The sequence below is a fragment of the Sinocyclocheilus grahami genome, unplaced genomic scaffold (assembly GCF_001515645.1).
Source record: "Sinocyclocheilus grahami isolate Dianchi unplaced genomic scaffold, SAMN03320097.WGS_v1.1 scaffold230.1, whole genome shotgun sequence".
NCBI lineage: Eukaryota > Metazoa > Chordata > Actinopteri > Cypriniformes > Cyprinidae > Sinocyclocheilus > Sinocyclocheilus grahami.
In genome coordinates this window covers 2,755,915-2,778,437 of record NW_015505409.1, presented here as the reverse complement: position 1 = coordinate 2,778,437, position 22,523 = coordinate 2,755,915, and the positions used below count along the sequence as shown (strand labels likewise).

General features: G+C 39.4%; 1 protein-coding gene across 1 annotated transcript; it reads right to left on the bottom strand.

The window, feature by feature from the left end:
- Window positions 1-600: 600 nt before the first annotated feature.
- Window positions 601-21,469, bottom strand: LOC107597341 (uncharacterized). Its single transcript, XM_016288354.1, has 9 exons — window positions 21,171-21,469; window positions 8,475-8,653; window positions 7,829-8,006; window positions 6,429-7,423; window positions 5,264-5,568; window positions 3,509-3,567; window positions 3,196-3,295; window positions 2,409-2,509; window positions 601-754 (listed from the first exon to the last, which is right to left on the bottom strand). The coding sequence occupies exons 4-9, from the start codon at window positions 7,207-7,209 to the stop codon at window positions 601-603; spliced, it is 1,500 nt and encodes a 499-aa protein (XP_016143840.1). The 5' UTR covers window positions 7,210-7,423; window positions 7,829-8,006; window positions 8,475-8,653; window positions 21,171-21,469.
- Window positions 21,470-22,523: the final 1,054 nt, after the last annotated feature.

The window sequence follows — 22,523 nt, the reverse complement described above, 5'->3', positions numbered from 1 at the left end:
CCGTCCAAAATAATGAGCTATTCCCGTTTACGCCCCACGCTTTACGAACACAATGCCGATACTGAATGGATGTCCTTTCAGTTCTCTGTTCCACTGGTCTCTTTCTTTCTAGAACTTTCTTATCCCCTCCAATAGGCAAGTTACAGGTGGTGTCCATTCTTGAAACTCCAATCTGGTCCTCAGAAGTCTCTTTTTCCATTTGTTGGTCTCATTCGACACCTCTTTGTACGTCCACTCAGTCCTCTTTGATCGCGGAAGTCCGTATCTACTGATGGTCACCAACATTTTAGAATAGAGCGGGTTGGTGGGCATGGTTACAACTGGTCCACAATGGGCAGGTGCAGGCAGAGTGAAGGGCAAAGCTTAACTGTTTAACGGCACTAGAGGAAAACTCAATTAAGTCACAAGGCATGCATGTTACACACTCAGTTCTAGAGCTGGCCCTCAAGAGGTTGTGATATCTGGGTGTATGTACATACATCTGTCTGCGTATGCATGTATGAGTGCAAGTGTGTCTGTGTTCAAGTGTATAGGGGTCTCTTGTCTTGTGATCTTTATTAATGCAGTCCTTCTGCCCCACTGCTGCAGGGCATCCCGATCTCAGACTCTGGGGGAGTATTTGGGGTTTCTTGGCACCTCGGTGAAAGATTTCAGCTCGTAAGGAATCCCAGTGTCCACCTCGATGGACTTGCGGGAGAATAGCAGCCGGATATCATTGTGCAAGTAGATTTTCCCAGATTTGGAACTCTGGAATCTGAGATATGCAAACAAAGAGGAGAGGGAAAAACAGGTTTATTAGGCTTCATTGCTTCCATTTTGAATATACCACTTAGAGGAGAAGTACTTTTATGCTTATATATTAAATATATATTAAACATAGTTATCTAGTCTTTTAAGCTGGTTGCAAACTAGCCTAAAAATACACACTTGGAGCTATAGAATTAAAAGTATAACTAAGAGAAAGTTAAATGTGTGATCAATTTGCAACTATTAGAGGTAGTACAACAGTTTGCACCCATTATATATACGTTCATGGTCATACTGGTGTTCAAATGTTGCTGTCCCATTTATTTCTTCTAAATTAACAACAAAACATTGATCAAAAGTGTAACTAAAGACAAAATCAATCAAATTAATGCGGTTCTTGTGAACTTTGTTCATCAAAGAATCCTGAAAAATCAGTTTTCCCAAAGAAATGTTTCTTGAGCACCAAATAAGCATATAAGAATGATTTCTAAAAGATTCTGTGATACTCAAGACTGGAGTAATGGCTGCTGAAAATTCAGCTTTGCCATCAGAGGAATAAATTACATTAAAAAAAAATATATTAAAGGGTTAGTTCACCCAAAAATGAAAATTCTGTCATTAATTACTCACCCTCGTGTTGTTCCAAACCCGTAAGACCTTTGTTTATATTCGGAACACAATTTATGATATTTTTGGTGAAATCTGAGGGCTCTCTGACCCTCCCATAGACAGCAAGGTAACTACCGCGTTGAAGGTCCAGAAAAGTACCAAGATGATCGACAAAGTAGTCCGTGTGACATCAGTGGCTCAACTGTAAAGTTAGGAAGCTACGAGAATACTTGTGCAAAGAAAACAAAAATAACGACTTTATTCCAGTATCTTGCGTCATGATACTGCCGTCCACAAGTGACGCAGTAGAGACGAAAATGTGGAATAAAGTCATTATTTTTGTTTTCTTTGAACAAAAAAGTATTCTCGTAGCTTCGTAACTTTACAGTTGAACCACTGATGTCACACGGACTACTTTGTCGATCATCTTGGTACTTTTCTGGACCTTGAACGTGGTAGTTACCTTGCTGTCTATGGGAGGGTCAGAGAGCCCTCAGATGTCATCAAAAATATCTTAAATTGTGTTCCGAAGATGAACGAAGGTCTTACGGGTTTCAAACAACACGAGGGTGAGTAATTAATGACAGAATTTTTGGGTGAACTAACCCTTTAAAATAGAAAACTCTTATTATAAACAGCAATAATGTTTCGCAAAATTACTTTTTACTGTTTATACTATATTTCTGATCAAATAATTACAACTTTGGTGAGCATAACCGTGCGTTCACACCGCCGCCGTCGAGAGCGTCAAAGTGGCCGGAAGTCATTCATTTTCAATGTGAGCCGGCGTCGAGCAGCGGCGCCGTGCGACTTGGACGTCGAGGAGAGTTGAAATCAGGTCAACTTTATGGTAATGAGCTATGACGCAGGTTCGGCGGCATCTGGCGGCAACCAATCGGAACATAGAAGTCCACCGCTTGAGAGGATTCCAGCGAACGCAGTCCTGTAAACTTTGGTTCAGACCACATTAGTTCCCAAGCAAAATGGAGGAGAGGTTGATTATTGCTGTGGCGGGTTTCCCAATAATCTACAACACGTCCCTGTTTGCATACAGGGACATAAGCTGCGGGCAATAGGAGCCGCTAGCCCCGATCTCTGCTGTGAAGCCCTCAATCCGCCCAGATGGAGTAAAACGACCCTTCAGAATCGACTCCTGCAGACAGATGCACACAACAACCAATCAGAAATGCATCAAAACATTAGTCACTGACTGTAGATTAAGGCTGGAATAAACTTTTAATACAACTTCATACAACTGCAGACTTCATATATTGTTACAGAGGAAAAACTGGGCATAAGTGGGTTAAGACATGCATTTTTTTAAGTATCAGTAACCTGACAACCAAACCTTGGTAAATCACCTTGCATGATTTCTTTAAATATGCACGCCCATAAATGTTGCATCTGAAAGGGAAATTCCCACAAATGTGTATGCCACGCTTTGTCATCGCTAAAGTTTCACGGCGTTTCTTAAGTAAATCCTGACAGCAGGGTTTGCACTGGCGCAAACTGTTAGTAAATCTGGCCCATAGATAAAAGCTAAATAAATAAAAACTACAGTCTGTGCCCACAATTCACTACGAGATTTTCTGACTGCTCAAAATCTGCAGACTTCCTCTGACTTTCAGCAAATATCATGGATTCCTCCAGACAGCGAATTAAGGCTTAAGTTGTGAAATCTATTCCAGCTTTCAGTCTTTTAGCCTCTTTTTCACTTTGCATACCATGGTTTTATTGGCTTCAATGACAAACAGTATACAAATGTATATAAAACAGGCGCTGTGTGTTAATCTATTTTTAATTTAGTATTTGATTTCATCATGGCTTCGACTTGTGTACCTCAAAGTTGCCAAGAAGAGGTCTGCTAATGGAGGATAAAGAGGAGATTGAACTACAGGAGCGACTGGTGTCTGTTCGGCGTCCACTGCGTAACTGCCGACTATTAAAACAAGAAAAGTAATAAACACACATTCTTATATATTAATACAACATAATTTGAAGGAAAAAAGATGACTTACGATTTGAGTCGACTCCCCACTTTGAGCCTTCTCCCTGATCGTGAACAGTCTGTAGCAGTCTGAAAAATGAAGTTTTAAAAAAAATGTTACAACTAATACTATGTTTTAAAAATACAGGAAAAAAGATGACTTACGATTTGAGTCGACTCCCCACTTTGAGCCTTCTCCCTGATCGTGAACAGTCTGTAGCAGTCTGAAAAATGAAGTTTTAAAAAAATGTTACAACTAATACTGTTTTATTCCAATAGTCTTTTTTAAGAAAAAAGACTTACGTCAGTAAATAGCGTCGAAATGAAGTTAAGGTTCATTTCATGATCATGTAAAACCAGGCTGCTGATAAATGTTAAAAGTAGATTTGAATCGACTTAATGGAAATGACAATAAGTCAAATTACAAGCGTTTGAATGATTGGGAAAAATCATTCAAAAACAATGAAAAGAAGGCCCATTATGACATCAGAGTTAGAATGCGGAACAAATTTTCAAACTTCAGTTGAGATTAAGAAGTACTTACAGATGAAGATGTGGCTGCAATATCACACATCTCACGGTAGTCCATAGTATCATTCTGATAAGTTATTAAATATCAGCTAGACTTAACTATAGAATGGGTTTCAAACTTGTACATTTTCAGCTAGTTTGAACCTTTATTTCAGTCTATTCAGCTCTTTGTTTCTCTATTCTAAACCTACATTTGCTCTTTCCTCTTCGTTGGCCTGTTTCTATGATCATTTCTCTGTCCTTCACTTTCTCTTTTATTCTTCCCTTCTTGGGTTTTCTTCAAGTCCTGAGCTCAGCCTTTGAGCACTGACAGCATATGAGCCTCTGTAGTCCGTGTAACCCCTCTCACCCCAAATTCCCTCATTCTGGAACTGAATTTGGCCAGAACCTGTGTGTGTGTGTATTTGTTAGGTCAGGTGAGGCAGGTCTCACCTCTTGAACAATGGCTCTGTCAATGGGCTTTGTTCTGGAGTCCCAATGCATATTGTGCCGCAACGGAAAAATTAAGCATGCATATTCTAAAAATCTCTCACTCCCAATATGTCTTTTTTCATTCTGACTATTCACCCGACCTTTAATGATGACTCTGTCAGTAATGGGAGACTATCTCCACCCCCTTCTAAACATTACCAAAAAAAAGGCTTCTTCTTAAAATAATCAGCACCTTCTTATTTCCACTTGTAATGTGGAAAAATCTAGCATGTTTTTACCCCTGAATTAAGGCTCTTTTCACATGACTCACATTCAATGCATCTCTCACATGCCGTATTGATCTTTATGTGAAACGCATTGCAAAAGAGAATTTCTAATGCGTATTAAAATAATACAAATGTGCATAATATAATTTCACTCTCTAAAAACATTTTGTTTTCCATCTTGTTGAGTTGAAGACTTTGAGAGTTGCATTACCAGACCCCCTCCCCCAGGAGGAGTCTTCAAGGTTAGCTCGAAAATGCATTATGTGGCAGGATCCCAAATGGGAGACCAGAGGCTGTTTTGTTTGAAATCAATGGAGGAGAGGCCACAGTATGGTGAATGAAATGTAAATTAGAGTGCTTTGCAGAATTACCTTCAATATGTCTGCCGCACGATAAATAACCTTACTGTACTCGAAACTTTTGAACAGAAGTGTAAATATGAAGTCAGCTATGAAAAAAAAAAAATGCAAATAGGATTCGTTTATGGCACCACAATTTAGTTTTATGCTTGCTGCCAGTGGTAATCACTCCTAATTCGCTCATTGTAAGGGTATTATTTATATAACTGGTTCATGGGGTGCACATGATACAGGCTGGCTGTTAAAATGTTAGTTTGTACAGTATCTCTAGCTGCATTGTTAAGTCATGTGAAAGGGCCTTCGGTTTCATTTCTACTTTCTTTGCGTTTCACCTTGGTGTGCTCTCTTGCTGAGGGCAGTAGATGGTTCCAGAAGGGTGCACCCTTGGCATCAGTGCTGCGACAGGATGCTAATCCGAGCCCCGGTGCCAACAGTGCCAGCCGACTGCGTTTTGATGTAGATGGACCCTCATCCTCTGAGCAGGACTCTCCTGTATCACTGGAGGAGAGAAGTCTTTTCTTCACTGGACAGGAATTGGATGATCCTGATGCCAGGCCATTTGCTTCCACTGGTGTTTTTTCAAGAGAGCTCAGTCTGTTAGAGGAGGAGGTCTTCGTCTCTGCCGGTGGAGGAGAAGATTCATATAATTTCACTCTCTAAAAACATTTTGTTTTCCATCTTGTTGAGTTGAAGACTTTGAGAGTTGCATTACCAGACCCCCTCCCCCAGGGGGAGTCTTCAAGGTTAGCTCGAAAATGCATTATGTGGCAGGATCCCAAATGGGAGACCAGAGGCTGTTTTGTTTGAAATCAATGGAGGAGAGGCCACAGTATGGTGAATGAAATGTAAATTAGAGTGCTTTGCAGAATTACCTTCAATATGTCTGCCGCACGATAAATAACCTTACTGTACTCGAAACTTTTGAACAGAAGTGTAAATATGAAGTCAGCTATGAAAAAAAAAAAATGCAAATAGGATTCGTTTATGGCACCACAATTTAGTTTTATGCTTGCTGCCAGTGGTAATCACTCCTAATTCGCTCATTGTAAGGGTATTATTTATATAACTGGTTCATGGGGTGCACATGATACAGGCTGGCTGTTAAAATGTTAGTTTGTACAGTATCTCTAGCTGCATTGTTAAGTCATGTGAAAGGGCCTTCGGTTTCATTTCTACTTTCTTTGCGTTTCACCTTGGTGTGCTCTCTTGCTGAGGGCAGTAGATGGTTCCAGAAGGGTGCACCCTTGGCATCAGTGCTGCGACAGGATGCTAATCCGAGCCCCGGTGCCAACAGTGCCAGCCGACTGCGTTTTGATGTAGATGGACCCTCATCCTCTGAGCAGGACTCTCCTGTATCACTGGAGGAGAGAAGTCTTTTCTTCACTGGACAGGAATTGGATGATCCTGATGCCAGGCCATTTGCTTCCACTGGTGTTTTTTCAAGAGAGCTCAGTCTGTTAGAGGAGGAGGTCTTCGTCTCTGCCGGTGGAGGAGAAGATTCAAAAGTCGTCCCCCATTTGACAGCTTCAGCTGGTGTTGAAAACGGGACAGGCGCCCAACTGCTCTCTGTGGCGCACAACAAGCCCTTGACATCAACAGAGTTATGGCCTTCGTCCCTTGGCTCATCGCTGGAGCCAGCCGGGATGTTTCCTGCTGTGGAGGCCTCGGTTCTGGGATTAAGGGTGGGAGGACTTCCCTCACAGTGGCCCCTGGTGGAGTGAGGGCCCTGTGGGTCCACCATAGGGGGAGATTTTGGAGATTTTGGGGACAGCGGGGCGAAGGCATCCGGGACGGGCCTGTCGTGGTTGTGCTGGGCTGGCCGGCGACCAGGAATCAGTGGATGCGAAGGGGAAAGGGGAGGCGACCTAGGGATTTCTGAGTCTCTGTGCTCAAGGAGCGAGTTGGAAAAAAGTGGTTCCACCCCAGAGCCACACAACACCTCCCCATCGGACTCATCATCATCGTCATCCTCATCCTGTTGGAAAAGACGCTTATGGGCGACAGGAACCTGCATCCCCTTCAGGCTACGTTTCATACCTACTCGGACAGGCCGAAGAGTCTCTTGACTTTCCCCGAAACCACCTCTTTGGGAGAGGATGGATAGCTGGTAGACCTTCTGTAGCCTGATCTCTTCTTCTCCAAATGGTCTGGGAACGGCTCGCCGTACTTCAGATTCAGGGCTCTCGCTCCGAGTGCTAGGCAGAGGTAGATCCCCGTCCTGGGCTGGAAGCTCAACGGCCGGCTCTTTACGAGCCAGTTCCACGTGGATGTGACGCATAGTGACTTTGTTTGTGCTGGGTGATTGTTTCAGGGGAAGTTGTGCAGTGTTAAATAATAAAGACACTAGCTCCAGAGAGTTCTAGGATGTCTGAACAAGTGCAACAAGGCTGTGGAAGTGAAAGTAAGCTTCCCGTCTCATAGATGAAAGGCTTTAGTTTCCAGGGGTCAGGTGTGGAGTTAGAACAAGCTGATTTCCACAGTGCATACAGCTTCTGAAGTAAAACAAAGTATAAGCAAACTGACATGAAACGCATAATAAATGAAATTACATTGGTTTTGCAGTACATTATTGATCCGCCAAAAAGAAGAACTGGCTTATATGCATCATTTGTGAATCGAACGGCACTGAAAGCATTTGTATGTTTGTTTTTGCAAGTAGCCTGCAAAGACGACTTAAAAACACATTCTTGCAATTATTTCCTGGCACACTGACCTTTTATCTCAATCACATTCTATTCAAATAGCAAACTCACATTAAAAATTCAGGTAAAATATGATTTATTTTGCTGTGGCACAGACGATTCTGCACTGAGGGAGCATCACTGTTGTAAATTGGAGCAGGAATGTGTCAGAATAAATACAGAATAAGTGTGTGCATGACCATTTTCCGAACCTACATGCCCGTTGGTGCCTGCAGCTTGGCTTCAGGTCCTTCCACATCCACCCCTGCAGCTTCTGAGTTGTGTTGACCCTTGAATCTTGACCCTGACCTTAGCCCCCGAGTTCGGCCATCTCCAACACTGCCCCTCTGATGCAACAACAGCATTCCCAGATACACAGGCAGCTAACAGGGGCCTGACGAAAAAAAGAGAGAAAGAAAATGTCAGAGAGATAAATCAACCAGATTTTTAAATGTTTTTGAAAGAAGCCTCCTCACTAAGGCTGCATTTATTTGATGAAAAATACAGTAAAAACAGTAATATTGTGAAACATTACTATTATAAAACATTTTTTAAATGCAATTAATTCATCTGGATGGCAAGTAATATTACTTGCATTATCATAATTCCTCATTCTAATATGCTGATTTGGGGCCCAAGAAGCATTTCTTATTATTTCTAACTATATTACACCAATATAATGTTGTAAACAGTTACATTAAACAAAAATCAAATCAAAATTTTGTACATAAACTTGATCATTTCTGTGTTGCACTCAACAGACAGTGTTAAATTTAAATGTATCAAACTTTGACAAAAGTTATAGCCTGCTAAACAATCATTAGGTTACCAGTATCATAGTGCATGCTTTTAGTTGACTTACCAAGGGCAGAGCGTCAGTGAGGTGGGAGGGGCCTTGCAGAACGTGCCAATGAATAAGTAATATCCCTCCTACAGCTCCACCCAGATAAGGCCAGCGGCCAATCACGCCTCACCTTGGCTCCTGAAAGGAGTGGACTGCTCAGCGGCTGCATCCTGAGCCAGGCATTCCAGAGACACAACCTATTGAAGAGCAATGGTGAATCAACAACAAATCGACTCGATCAAATCAGTAACCATGCAACACAGTTCAACCTGCACATGATCTGAATCAAGTCGTTGTAAACAGATTTAAAAATCAAGTTATCTGGTAAATTGCTGTGTCAACACTGGGACTAAAGAGGCGAGATCAAACTCATTTAATAGCTTTTTAATCAAGACATCGTTCTACTGGTCAATAAATAATCAACCAAGAAAATGACACTAACAGGGAACAGACACAAAGAGCAATCGTATGACTCACTACACTCATTTCATGCCTTCTGATTAGGACACATGCTTGAACAGACTGTGTACTGCATAGCTCTGACTGGCTCTCTGTCTCTAGAGCTCAGGCCTGCTTGGGATCAAGACTGGCAGACAAAACACGGAGACGCACAACAGAACCTTTGTACTGTCTTGCATCAGAGAACGAGCAGTCCTGCTCATTAAAGGACAAAAACAGGAACATACAAGCACTAACACACTAACAAGTGAACATTATCTACTCTAGCTTAGCTGAATAGATGCAAGTAGTATATAGTCTAAATGCATACTAGCTGAAAAAATATGTTTATCCTTCCTTTATAATATTTTTTAAAAAATGCTGAAATCTTAAGGATGCATACATCACATCCATGGGGAGCAGAGATTGACAAATCCTCTGCATATGCCACAAGAGAGATCTGGGAATGAAATGGTGCCTGACTAAACTATTTGCATATCACTTACACTACCATTCAACATTTTGGAGTTGGTATTATTAGTCGTTTATGCTTACCAAGGCTTAATTTGAATGATCGAAGATCCGGTACAAAAAATTTAAATAATAATTCTGTGAAGTATTAATACAATTTATAAATCACAGTTGTGTCGCTTAATATTTTTGTGGAAATCCATGCTACATTTCTTTCAGGATTCTTTGATTAATTCGAAGTTCAAAAGAACAGCATTTATTTGAAAACTATAAATCTTCTGCAACATGTCATGCAAAATGTCTACTGTCACTTTTGATCCATTGAATTAATGCCTGCTGAATAGAAGTATTCATTTCTTTAAAATATCTTACTGATCTCAAGGTTTTGTGCCACATCTTGCAATGCAGTAAGCACAATCTAATTAATGTCAAGTATGCCAGTCTGATGGCTATAAATGCATAAAATATGACAGAATGTTGAGGATCTGGCCTTTCTAGGCGATGCATTTGCATTATACAGCTTGAATTAAGTATTCAGTGGCCTCTCAAGGAAGGAGCTTATACTCTAAGAAATGTCTGTAAAAATAGGGCACAATGTATGGTGCTAATATGAAGGACTTTTCCGTATTGAAGGAATTTTCTTTATTGATTTTTCACAGGTGTTTTACCAATATTTTGAATTATGCATTGCATTGTGTTGTGTTTTAAGATTAAAGGAAATCATTTTTCTACAGATTTGTGTATCTCAGTATGGACCAGACCATCTTCAATCAGATGGAAACAGACAAAGAGATAGAAATTGACACTCTATTAGACTGTTGTGCCACCATCAAGACTTAAAGGTACACAGAAGACTTGAGGTTGAGAGTACTGTTAGGCATTGCTAAATATCTTACTGATCTCAAGGTTTTGTGCCACATCTTGCAATGCAGTAAGCACAATCTAATTAATGTCAAGTATGCCAGTCTGATGGCTATAAATGCATAAAATATGACAGAATGTTGAGGATCTGGCCTTTCTAGGCGATGCATTTGCATTATACTGCTTGAATGAAGTATTCAGTGGCCTCTCAAGGAAGGAGCTTATACTCTAAGAAATAGGGCACAATGTATGGTGCTAATATGAAGGACTTTTCCGTATTGAAGGAATTTTCTTTATTGATTTTTCACAGGTGTTTTACCAATATTTTGAATTATGCATTGCATTGTGTTGTGTTTTAAGATTAAAGGAAATCATTTTTCTACAGATTTGTGTATCTCAGTATGGACCAGACCATCTTCAATCAGACGGAAACAGACAAAGAGATAGAAATTGACACTCTATTAGACTGTTGTGCCACCATCAAGACTTAAAGGTACACAGAAGACTTGAGGTTGAGAGTACTGTTAGGCATTGCTTTGACAAACAGCAAACGGGTAAGTTTTCTGTGAAGTTTTTTTATTTTTATTAGTTTGCCAAGCATGTGGGGGTCTGTTACACATGATGTAAGACCCTCATAGCATTGCTGTGAATCTTTCAGACTCCGCATGAATAGAACCCTGAACCCCAGGTCAAATACAGCTGACAAGACACACACACACACACACAGTAACCAACTAACATACTAGTGTTACACACCAACATGTTGCCCGGAGAGTAGAATGAGAGATGTAATGTGTGTTTATTCTAAGCACATGATGCCAGTTATACACACGTGGGGGAATTCGTGGCTGAATGGTTAGAGAGTCCCAAAGGTTGTGGGATCGAGTCTAGTACCGGCAGGGATTGTAGGTGGGGGGAGTGAATGCACAGCGCTCTCTCCCACCTTCAATACCACGACTGAGGTGCCCTTGAGCAAGGCACCGAACCCCCAACTGCTCCCCGGGCGCCGCAGCATAAATGCTGCCCACTGCTCTGGGTGTGTGTTCACGGTGTGTGTGTGTTCACTGCTGTGTGTGTGCACTTTGGATGGGATAAATGCAGAGCACTAATTCCGAGTATGGGTCACCATACTTGGCCACATGTCACATCACTTTCACTTTTCACTTTCATAAACGTAATGTTCTCAGCTGTGCAATCAAATGTTTTTTTTTTTCTGAAACATACTCATTTTACCAGTCATTAATATTTAGCTTTAGCTAATAATAGCTTAGTCCTATTCCTGAAATCTCTTCATATGGTTGTTTCACACAGTCTACAAATCTTCATATTTTATTACCGTTGAATTGCAATGAATTGTTGTCTAGCTTACATTATCAAACCGAGGACACACTGAGAGTTCAGTTTATCCACTCTGTCTGTAAAAAAAAGCAAGAATGTTCATCCCCACCCCCAGAGAATTCAATACGGAGCAGAAGAAAATAGATGGGGAAACCAAACATCCAAGACTAGCATGAACAGCTGTCAGCTGCATGATGTTTTTCTGGGTACTAGGTGTTATTTAGGAGAAAGTCAGTCAGTCAAGAATTAGTCAAGCCAGTTTCATTTGTATAGTGAATAATACAGCCAATTTCCAAGCAGCTTTACATAATATGGTGTCTTTACACCCCAATGAGCAACTGAGCCATGGAAAACTCCCTAAGATGAATGAGTAGAAAATTAAGGGGATATGAAAAACACATTTATTTTTTATGCTCACACAGCAATGGATGGCATTTGTGCTCGTCTTTAGTTATTGGAATTCTTGAATGCATAGCTGTGCATCTGATAATTATGAAGTGAAGGAAGTGGATCAAAGCAAAAATAATTAATTCCACACATTACAGTTCCTCAATTCAGGATCACAATAACATAGATGAAAGACTGAAGGGCTCAAGGAGCCAAACAATCAAAAATTGCACTGGAGCTTCAGTTAAGCATTGTTTGTTTCCATGGTTGACCACTGAGCCCAAACAACATTCTGGTAAAACTAGCTAAACCCAAGCTTTATTAAAGAGGCATTCTCCCTATAGAGCCACCATGGAGCTTGTTTATCACAGCTATATAGCCAATAACTTTGTATGTGTTTGTTTGTTTTTACTATGGACATATTTTTGGATTATCTGGATGCCAAAAACTCCACACACACACAAAAAAAAAGAGCATTAAGCCACTTCCTTCTTTGGTTTTAATGGAAACATGAAAATATTCTCAAACAAACAATACTTGATTCACGCAAGCTAAAATATGCCACACTTATACCCAACAGGTGTTGTTACTCAAACAATAAAGAAAGACAATTAATTCATTTTCACTATGAATGTGAGAGAGTGAGTCAGTGAGAAAGAACATCTCATGGGCATGAGTGCAGACCTCTACAGTGATGATGTGTGCAGCCCTTGAGGTTTTTGCAAAACACTTGGCTTTTACATCTGAGGAAGTCACAAAATGTCTTTACAAACTACAGCAGCAGCAAAGACTAAACACTCACAAGCTCACCTCTGACTAAGCTTATCTCTCCGCAACTAAAAGCCTGCCAGTTTGTAAAACCAAGGGCTGAAATATTATTTCTACATGTGGCAAGGGTCATGATGTCATTGATTCATTTGTGCATTGACAGATATGATAAGAGGGAGAGAGAGAGAGAGAGGGAGAGATAAAACAGCTGTCTCACTCTTTTTTCTAAGTTCTCTTTGAAGCTACTTCCTTTTCCACTTCCAACCACTAATGTTCATAAATGGGTGGTTGATAAATGACATACAGTACATGAAAATAAAGATATTAGGTTAAAATCACCATTGTATATACTGTTATATATACTATTATTCACCATTTGCACCAATGTTCCTTGTAGTCAATTCAATTCATATAAGGACATAAAAACTTTATATAAGAGTTATAAGAAATAATACATATATGTTGTTTAAAAAAAAAAAAAAGTGTAATGTCACACTATCCATAAACACACACAGATCAAAATTTTAGGTTAAAAGCTACATGAATACATAAGGGGCTGACACTGATGTGTCAAAGACTGATAAAAATGTCAAATGCCAAGGTTAACATTTTAGCTAAATGACATACAGTACATGAAAATAAAGATATTAGGTTAAAATCACCATTGTATATACTGTTATATATACTATTATTCACCATTTGCACCAATGTTCCTTGTAGTCAATTCAATTCATATAAGGACATAAAAACTTTATATAAGAGTTATAAGAAATAATACATATATGTTGTTTAAAAAAAAAAAAAGTGTAATGTCACACTATCCATAAACACACGCAGATCAAAATTTTAGGTTAAAAGCTACATGAATACATAAGGGGCTGACACTGATGTGTCAAAGACTGATAAAAATGTCAAATGCCAAGGTTAACATTTTAGGTCTAAGCATACAATTGGGGTGTTTTAACGGCTTTTTTCACCATTTAAAACAGACTGGGGCTAGTTTGCGGTTCATTTAAATAGCCTGTGCTGTAACAAACGTACAACTATTCAAAATGTAGCCTGTCATTTAATACAAGGTCATAAAACTGCATGTGCAATGCTCACACAACATGTCTGCAATAGTTTTAGCTGAAGTATGCCATGTCACACTGCTGTCACTGCTTGACATTTCACGTCAACCATCCATAAACACACTACAAAATTCACATTAGCCTCCTGACTCACCTCTCTAAGAACTCCTGCCCTTTCCTCCTCCTCCTCCTCCTCGGTTTCTCCGTCCTCTCTGTTGGAGCTCTAGAGTCGTGCTTGTTGTTGCTTCAAGACTGTGAGGAGTTGAAAGGTTACTTGCATGGAATGAGGGAGTGCTGGCCTTTCTTTCTGTTCCTCCCCTGAGAGGAGTGAGACAGAGAGACCATGTCACACTGCTGTCACTGCTTGACATTTCACGTCAACCATCCATAAACACACTACAAAATTCACATTAGCCTCCTGACTCACCTCTCTAAGAACTCCTGCCCTTTCCTCCTCCTCCTCCTCGGTTTCTCCGTCCTCTCTGTCGGAGCTCTAGAGTCGTGCTTGTTGTTGCTTCAAGACTGTGAGGAGTTGAAAGGTTACTTGCATGGAATGAGGGAGTGCTGGCCTTTCTTTCTGTTCCTCCCCTGAGAGGAGTGAGAGAGAAACATACAAAACTTAAGTCTAATAAAGGTTTCTTGTTCAAGCAGTCTGTAAAAACACATCACGCTGTTTATGCTCTCTGTGCACTGCTATTCTGGTATGCCCAACTGTGAATCTCTCTTTCCACCCTCCCCTCTCTCTCGCCCTCTTTCAATAACTCACATACAAAACCTCTCTCAGGCTCCCTTTGGCACATGCATAAAAACTCTGTAACCCCCCTACTTTCCCTTCTAACTCCCCCCACCACTACCACCATCTCACACACATCTTTTACCCCCTCAAATAACTTCAACACAATGAAAGCAGCTTTGGTATACCGCCTTTAGTCCCCCCTCCCTTCTTGTGCTCTCTCTTTCTTGCTAAATTTCTCACCACTTGTCTCTCTCTCTTCTGTGCTTTGCCTTTCAGCCTACTTCCTCTCAGCTGGTTACTGAAGGCAGGCAGGCGTGCTTGCTTGCTTGCTCAGCCAGCACACAACTCATGTAAGCGTGGGGCCGGCTGTGCTGTCTTCTGATTGGCCGGGGGGAGGGGGATCAGATGCCACCGCGACCGTCCTGATAGGTGTGAAGGTAAAGGGAAACCTCAAAAGTCCCGCCCACCTGTTCTGCTTGTTTTGCAAAGTGTATTCCTTCAAAGAGCTTCAGTGAGTAATTGTGTGCATTAGTGCCAGCTTGTGTGTGCATATATATATATATATATAGTAATATATATGTATATATATAGTTTGACTAATAGAGGCATTCCAGAGCAACCCAAACATGTTACTTTGGAGGCAAATATGCCATTGAACAGATTCACATTAGTTTTAGTGATAACTCTTAAAAGTTTGGAGTCAGGAAATTGTATTTGTTTTAAAGAAACTAATCATTTTAGACAGAAAGGATGTGTTCAATTGATCAAAAGTGACAGTAAATACATTTATAATATTACAAAAGAATGCTATAGTCTTTTGAACTTTCTATTCATCAAAGAATCCTAATATTAAAAGTATCATGGTTTCCACAAAAATATCAAACAGCACAAGCGTTTCAGACATTGATAATATTGAGAACGGTTTCTTGAGCAGCAAATCAGCATATGAGAATGATTTGACAATGAAGACTCTAGTAATGGCTGGTAAAAATTCGACTTTGCCATCACAGGAATAAATTATATTTTAAAATATTTTAAATAATAATAAAAACATTTTAAATTGTAATAATGTTTTACATAAGTACACTTTTTTAATAAATGGAGGCTTGATGAGCATAAGAGACTTAGTAGTGTACACAAATATAAGCATATTTCAGCGTTCATACAAATGCATGAGCATGCTCTCTTTAGATGCTAATATCATTTACTCAAATACATCAAGAAAAAGAAAGAAAAGGGGGGGAAAAAGAGCAAAAAAGGGAAGCGCAGCTGAGCGGATACGTCTCTGCATGAAAGTGTGCTATCTGCCCTTCCACAGAAACAGAGATTCTGATGGGTGTGTGTGTACGTTTGTGTAAGTGTGTACGCAGGCAACGTGCCACAGACCTCTTTCAAACGCATGCAGCATCTTCCAAATAAGGAGACGCAATTCCGCATGCACTTAAACGAAAGCATTAACACCTGTAGATTAATTTCATCGCTTTAGATGCAGTGAGTGAGGTAGAGGGGGAGGTGTGGAGAGCTTCCGCTGAGAAGGTATGAGGGTTTCCTTGCACACGTGCGTGTAAACGGGGAAAGATGTTTGGAGGTGTTACATCGAGCAGATGGTGAAGTTCTGATGTCTTGCATTGGTTGTGGAGTTAGACGGGCTTAAATTGAAAACATGCCTTACAGAGACAAATAAAGCTACTTCTCCTTTAAGAGCTCACGTTCCGTACCCATATAAGGAATGCTTGGGGGCGTGGCTTGAGACATGAGCCAGCCCTCAACTAGCCTGTGAGAATTCAGCAATACAGAGTGAAGCAAAACAGTATATACAAATACAAAAGTGCACAAAAGAGACACAAACATGCCTTCATACACACTCAGTGGTGCTCCAGCATAGATTTGGTGTGTATGATGCTGGCAAAACAAAGAAGCAGGCAACACTGCTCTCAGCTACTACTCCAAAACGAGTTTTATTCTCTTTCAAAACACTTTCCCGGCAGCTATTCGGAGCTGTAGCTGGGATCAACTGGTCTATGTGGGACTGTTAAAGCTCACAGCTACATTATAACGCTTCCCTTCCTCCATGCTTGAGTGTGTGCGTCTCTCGTATCCCTTTCCAGTCAAACACACTTAAACTGTCAACGTTGACACAAACAGCTTGACTTTTACACTTTTTTTTTTTCTGTAGAAAATCTGGTGCTCGCCCGTTTAAATGAATGGCAAGTGACAGTGAAGACATTTATAAATGCTGTTCTTTTGCACTTTCTTTTCATTCAAAGAATCCTGAGGGGGGGGGGAGGAGAAGAAAGTATCACACTTTCCATAAAAATATGAAGCGGCACAACTGTTTTTAAAATTGTTCAAAATGTTTCATGAGCACCAAATCAGCATATTAGAAGGATTTCTGAAAGATCATTTGACACTGAAGATTAGGAATGGATGCTAAAAACTCAGCTTGCCATCACAGGAATAAATGGCATTTTGAAACAGAACACAAACAAAATTTTTAGTATTTCATAATTTTACTGTTTTTTTTCTGCATTCTTGATCAAACAAATGCAGGCTTGGTAAGTTTACTTTCTTTAACGTATAGAATCTTAACAATATAAATGTTATCAATATATTTTAAACAAAACGCCTACATGCAAAGCACCAGTAGACTGTCCCACCAGACAGTCGCTATTATAGTCAGCGGCTCAACTTCTTGTTTTCCACTTCAATGAGCCAAGTGAGAACACACAAAAAGTGCAATCCTCTGCTCTCTGCACTGGTGATGTAAATGCACAGGATGTGATTTCTGCTGGTCACACCTTCAGTTTACCTACTTTTATACTTTCTCACTGCATCATTCTCTCTTTTGATGTTGCAAAGAGCAAGAGAAATCGACTGAAAGTGCTCTAAAGAAGAGCAGAATGTTCCCGAATGAAAAAAAAAGTGACTTTAGAGAAATTTCGGGCAATGGTACACCAATCTTGTACTTGCACAATCCTTGAATGATGTGTGCATATGCCAAAGTATGCACTCTATAAATAGATCAATAAAATGATGCTACCCAACAAAAGGCACTGAAACACTATAAAGCCTTTAATGAGGTATCAGCTATGGGAGTCTGTCGTAAATGTCGCAACAATAACAAAAACATAGCTGATGCTAGATATTAATGTTAGTCCCTCTGTAGAGATTTGCACCTGACACTGATGAATGAGGACGGTAACTAACACGCCCTTGGTAACACGTTCGCCAAGGTGGGGGTGGCAAGTGACAAATGTGCTCCTCTGTAACAGAGTAAGGGCGTAATGAGAGAAAGGCAATAGATAGTGGAAGGTGGATATGAGGGCAAAGGTGAAATGAAAGATAACTGCAGGGAAAAAGGGAGCTTGGGTATGGAGGCAGAAAGATGATGAAAAGATACGTTAATGTGCACGCACACACTACTCACACTAACCTGCAATTAATTAGCCTAGCAAAAACCAAAGCACTATATAATATTCAGAGTATGCATCTTAGGCATATGCTAAAAATAGCTGTTCTGTGACAATACAGCAGAGCTTCAGCATTTTATAGAACTATAAGAGTAAACAAGATATTCCAGCCAATGCAATTTGGAGTGGGAGAATCATTTATTTAAATAATTGATTTTATATATACACACCACAGCTACATCCTATGGCAGTTATCAAACTACTGCTAATTGTGCTGGTTTAAGTGGCTAGTCGAATTTAAAACAATAATGATGAACAGCTTAGCAGGTTAGGACCTTGTTCTCCAGCCTGCACATGCACACATTTAGCTCTGCGATACTGATATGGGACAAGCTTCTATTATTGAAATCCTAATCTAAGCCACTACGGGAGAAATCCTAAAGATGAGCTCAGATCATGAGACGGTTAAAATGGGAGGCAGATCTTAGATAAAAATGCCCAGACAGGCGACGAGTAGAGTGGGTCTGGCTATCATGGTTAACCATTCATGGCATCTCTATGGCTATTTAACGAAGCCAAGGAGCATTTTTCTAGAGGTGAGAGAAAATACAATGTGTGCACAATCAAAACGTGCTGATAAGGTGTTCTAGATGGTTGCAAGAGTGTTGTTATGCAATTGCTAAAGGGGTTTTCAGCATATTTCTATGCTGTTATTTTAATATTATTTATGCAGTATTTTTAAAATAGCTTTTAGTTTTAGATATCCCATCTTCATTTTAATTTTGGTTTAAGATTTTCTCATTTTCAATAGTTTTTTATTTATATAGAGCTTTATTTAACCTCTTAAGACCCGGCAAAACATTTTAGGAAAAAAAAATCATATTTTTTCATGTCATTAAATTGTTTAGAGCATTACAAAAAAAAGTTTAAATAAAAAAAATATATAGATATTTCATTCATAAGTTATGCTACGTCCTTGGTAGAGGACATCGGGACTCAATAAAAAAATAAAAATAAATAAAAAGACATGAATGAACATGCATATCACCAATACATTTTTGTTTACCAAACTTTGTATAAAGATAATTCTCAACTATGTTATAACAGAATGATTTGATATACCATTTTTCTTCATGCAAAATGTGTGTAAAATGGCCATAAACAGGTTTTCTCATTATATATAATGCATCTATAAACTAAATCTAATTTGCATATTAATGTGTTTTTGGGGCAACATGTCATGCAAAAAGAAGTGTAATAATGAGAGTAATAATTGACAAGATTTTCACAATAATATTTCATAGGAATATTGAAATATAATTTCTTTCCCTATTCATTTGTTGTGTCTCCCAAAATGCGTAATAACCATACTTTTAGTCCCGGTGTCCTCATATGAGGACATGTATGAAATCAACATCCTGTTTCGTAACAGAAAGTCATATTTTGATTTGAAACCCCAGAACATTTTCCTGAGATGTTGATTTATGACAGACAGTTTAAAAATGAGTCTGATTTAAATATGATCATATTTCCATAAGAATGTCACTAAATTAATATCAGACATTTTTGAAGACCAAGGAGAGGGAGTGGTCATGGTGAAATATCCAAACTTTTAGTATCTCTGTAAAGCCCTGAATGTGCTCTGTACAGGACATCCAGATATTAAAACTGTGGCCTGTATAGTCTCAGAGAAATACACTAAAATATAATGTCCTCATATGACAGGAGGGTAATTTTTTATTTAATTGTTAGTCATTTCAATATTTCAACTATAAATGTGTTTAGATGCCAAGATAACATTTTTAAGTTTAAGTTTTTCATATTCAATATTTTATTACACCTCATACGAGAACAAGGATCCAATTCAAACAGCCCAAACCTAGTAGCAGGGCCAGTCTGTAAATAAGACCAAACTCCAAGCAACGCCGGAAGAACAGTGTTAATGGACCGGCACCACCCTCCCTCTCATCAAGATGAGAGAACGAGAATACATTGCATTTAGGGGAGATGTTGAACTGAAACCCCTCATTCAACATTTACAGGTATCGGTTGCAGAAAGGGAGTCGCTACAGGCCTTAACGCCGCCACCCTGAACACGCATTTGCTTCCTACACCAGCTTGATATGCTTATCTTCAGATTTGCTGCAGCTATTCCTACCATGCATTTCCCTAACCCAGTGATGTAATACATACTTCTGCTGACGGCCACACAGAAAGAGGTCACACAGCAAGGGCATAAAGAAGCTGATCTGAAGCTCTTAATATTCAAGTTTCAAACTGATGAAAAAAGGTCACATTCTACCTGCAGCTCTTTTGGGACATCTGAGCCCTTTGCAGAGAGACAGAGCCCACTTTGGGTCACTGCCGGTTCTCGGTTCGTTTTCTGGACAATGGAAATCGCTCTGCAGCTCTCCATTGTGCCTTTCCATTGACGTCTTGTCTGGCATCAGTAATGAGCAGGATGGATGCCTCTTACATATTCTGCAACCTGTGTGCGCATACCCACCCACCAACCCACCTACTGACAAAACTGCTCAATCTTCTCGTGAAATATTAGTATTATTGATAATACTTAGCCTACAAGAACAACACAATATCTTCGCAGCATTTCGGCAACAGCAGTCTATAGCGAAGCACAAAAGCAACCTTTTCGAAATAAACTGGGCTACTAAAAGCCAGGCATGATTCAAGGGCCCATGGCTAGGGGTGTAACATGGAAACAGAATCATGCACACTTCAAATCAACCACAAAGCATGCAATAAATCAAAAAGGAGCAATCAAATAAAACCTAAAAGATAAAGAAAAGGAGGCACTGGGATGAGAATGCACTGATGAAAGTTGCCTTCAGTGGATGAGACAGCATGAATCAGACAAAGCAGAAACGCCCCCCCTGCGCAAGAACATACAGGAGCTGCTGTATGCATTGTGTGTGCATGCTATGATTAATCTGCCATTATCAAACACACGTGAGATCACTTCAAACACAAAAGGTGGAAAAGAACCGGGGAGTCTATTTTATATACCACACTGCTGGACCATTTCATTCTTTAATCTTAAGAGTATTAAGGTATATACATGATTGATTAGTGTGATTGTTAAGGTATCTTGTATCTTACACCCTAAGAATCCATCTTCCATTATTATAATCTCTGAGCCTAGAGACTGATCTATATATACACATGGTGAAATGAGAGTGATCTGAAGGTGCATGGCAGCACAAAGAGAGCAACTCACCCACAGCAAACACATATAACGATGACAATGACCAGGGCCGCAGCAGTCAGCAAACTAACATCCCATCAGAGCTGGAGGAGGAAGAGTTTGATCCAGTTTTAGACAGGATCTCCAGATCTTCAGTGTAATCGGCGTTGAAATGTGTACACAGTGTAACGAAGATATATCTGACCGATGAGGACACCAAATCCTGCTTTCTCAATGCCTTTCGTCTCCTTTCCACGTCCTATAGGCACCTCTGCCAACGGGCCTTTGCTATTTTCTGCTTGGCTCTTGGTCCAAAGCCCTCGCCCATGAAATGATTCTGTCCCTTTAAAAACAATACTTCCGGGATTTGCTGAAGAATGACTCGGGGGCGGGACGTTCGAACAGCTGAAGGGCTGTCATTTAAGCGATTGGTCGCTTTCTCGTCTACGAACCAATAGCAGTTGTGTATTAATGCGCTATTTGAATAATAGTAATATATTTCGAAGAACAACATTCCCATTGGTTCCGGGGCAGGCACCGTCTTGTCAAGCCACGCCTCCGTACACGTGCAAGTGTTCCTTTGACTTTGGTGGGGAAACGTATAGATAACGACTGGACAAAAATAGGGTTTATGTAGTAATGTTTCGATTAATTGGCAAATTCGTATTTTGTAGACTAATTTAAGCAACCAAAATATATGAATCGAAAATAAATACCTTTACTTACAAACCTCAAATAAAATATAATAACGCTAGAGTTCAAATAAGGCTAAGGTTTCTGTCCTGTTTTTTTTAAAAACAAACAAGCAAATAAAATTAATTTATAATGAGAGCTAAGTTAGTAAGGTTTTTATACGTTTTTCCTAACAACCCTACAAAATCATATGTCCACTTTTTTATCTGTTGAAAACCATGTAACTTAAATCCATAAGAGCTGGAGACTGAATTTCTATAAATTAAATAACCAATACACGTAACAACAATATGTTTAAGTTTAAACCATATAACTAAACAACGTTTACACACACACTGTAGACTTGTTTGTTCTGACTCTGTTGAACAAGTTAGGACTAAATTTGTAGGACAACTGTTTTTCCAACATATTTTTATTCCCACTACCAAACAGTTGAGTACTTCAAAAGTGTGTGGTCAGGAAGTCTTTTTAATTTAATTTAATTTAATTTAATTTAATTTAATTTAATTTAATTATTTTATTTTATTTTATTTTATTTTATTTTATTTTATTGAATTGAATTGAATTGAATTGGATTTGATTTGATTTGAATTGAATTGAATTGAATTGAATTTTAATTTAATTTAATTTATTTTATTTTATTTTATTTTATTTTATTTTATTTTATTTTATTTTATTTTATTTTATTTTATT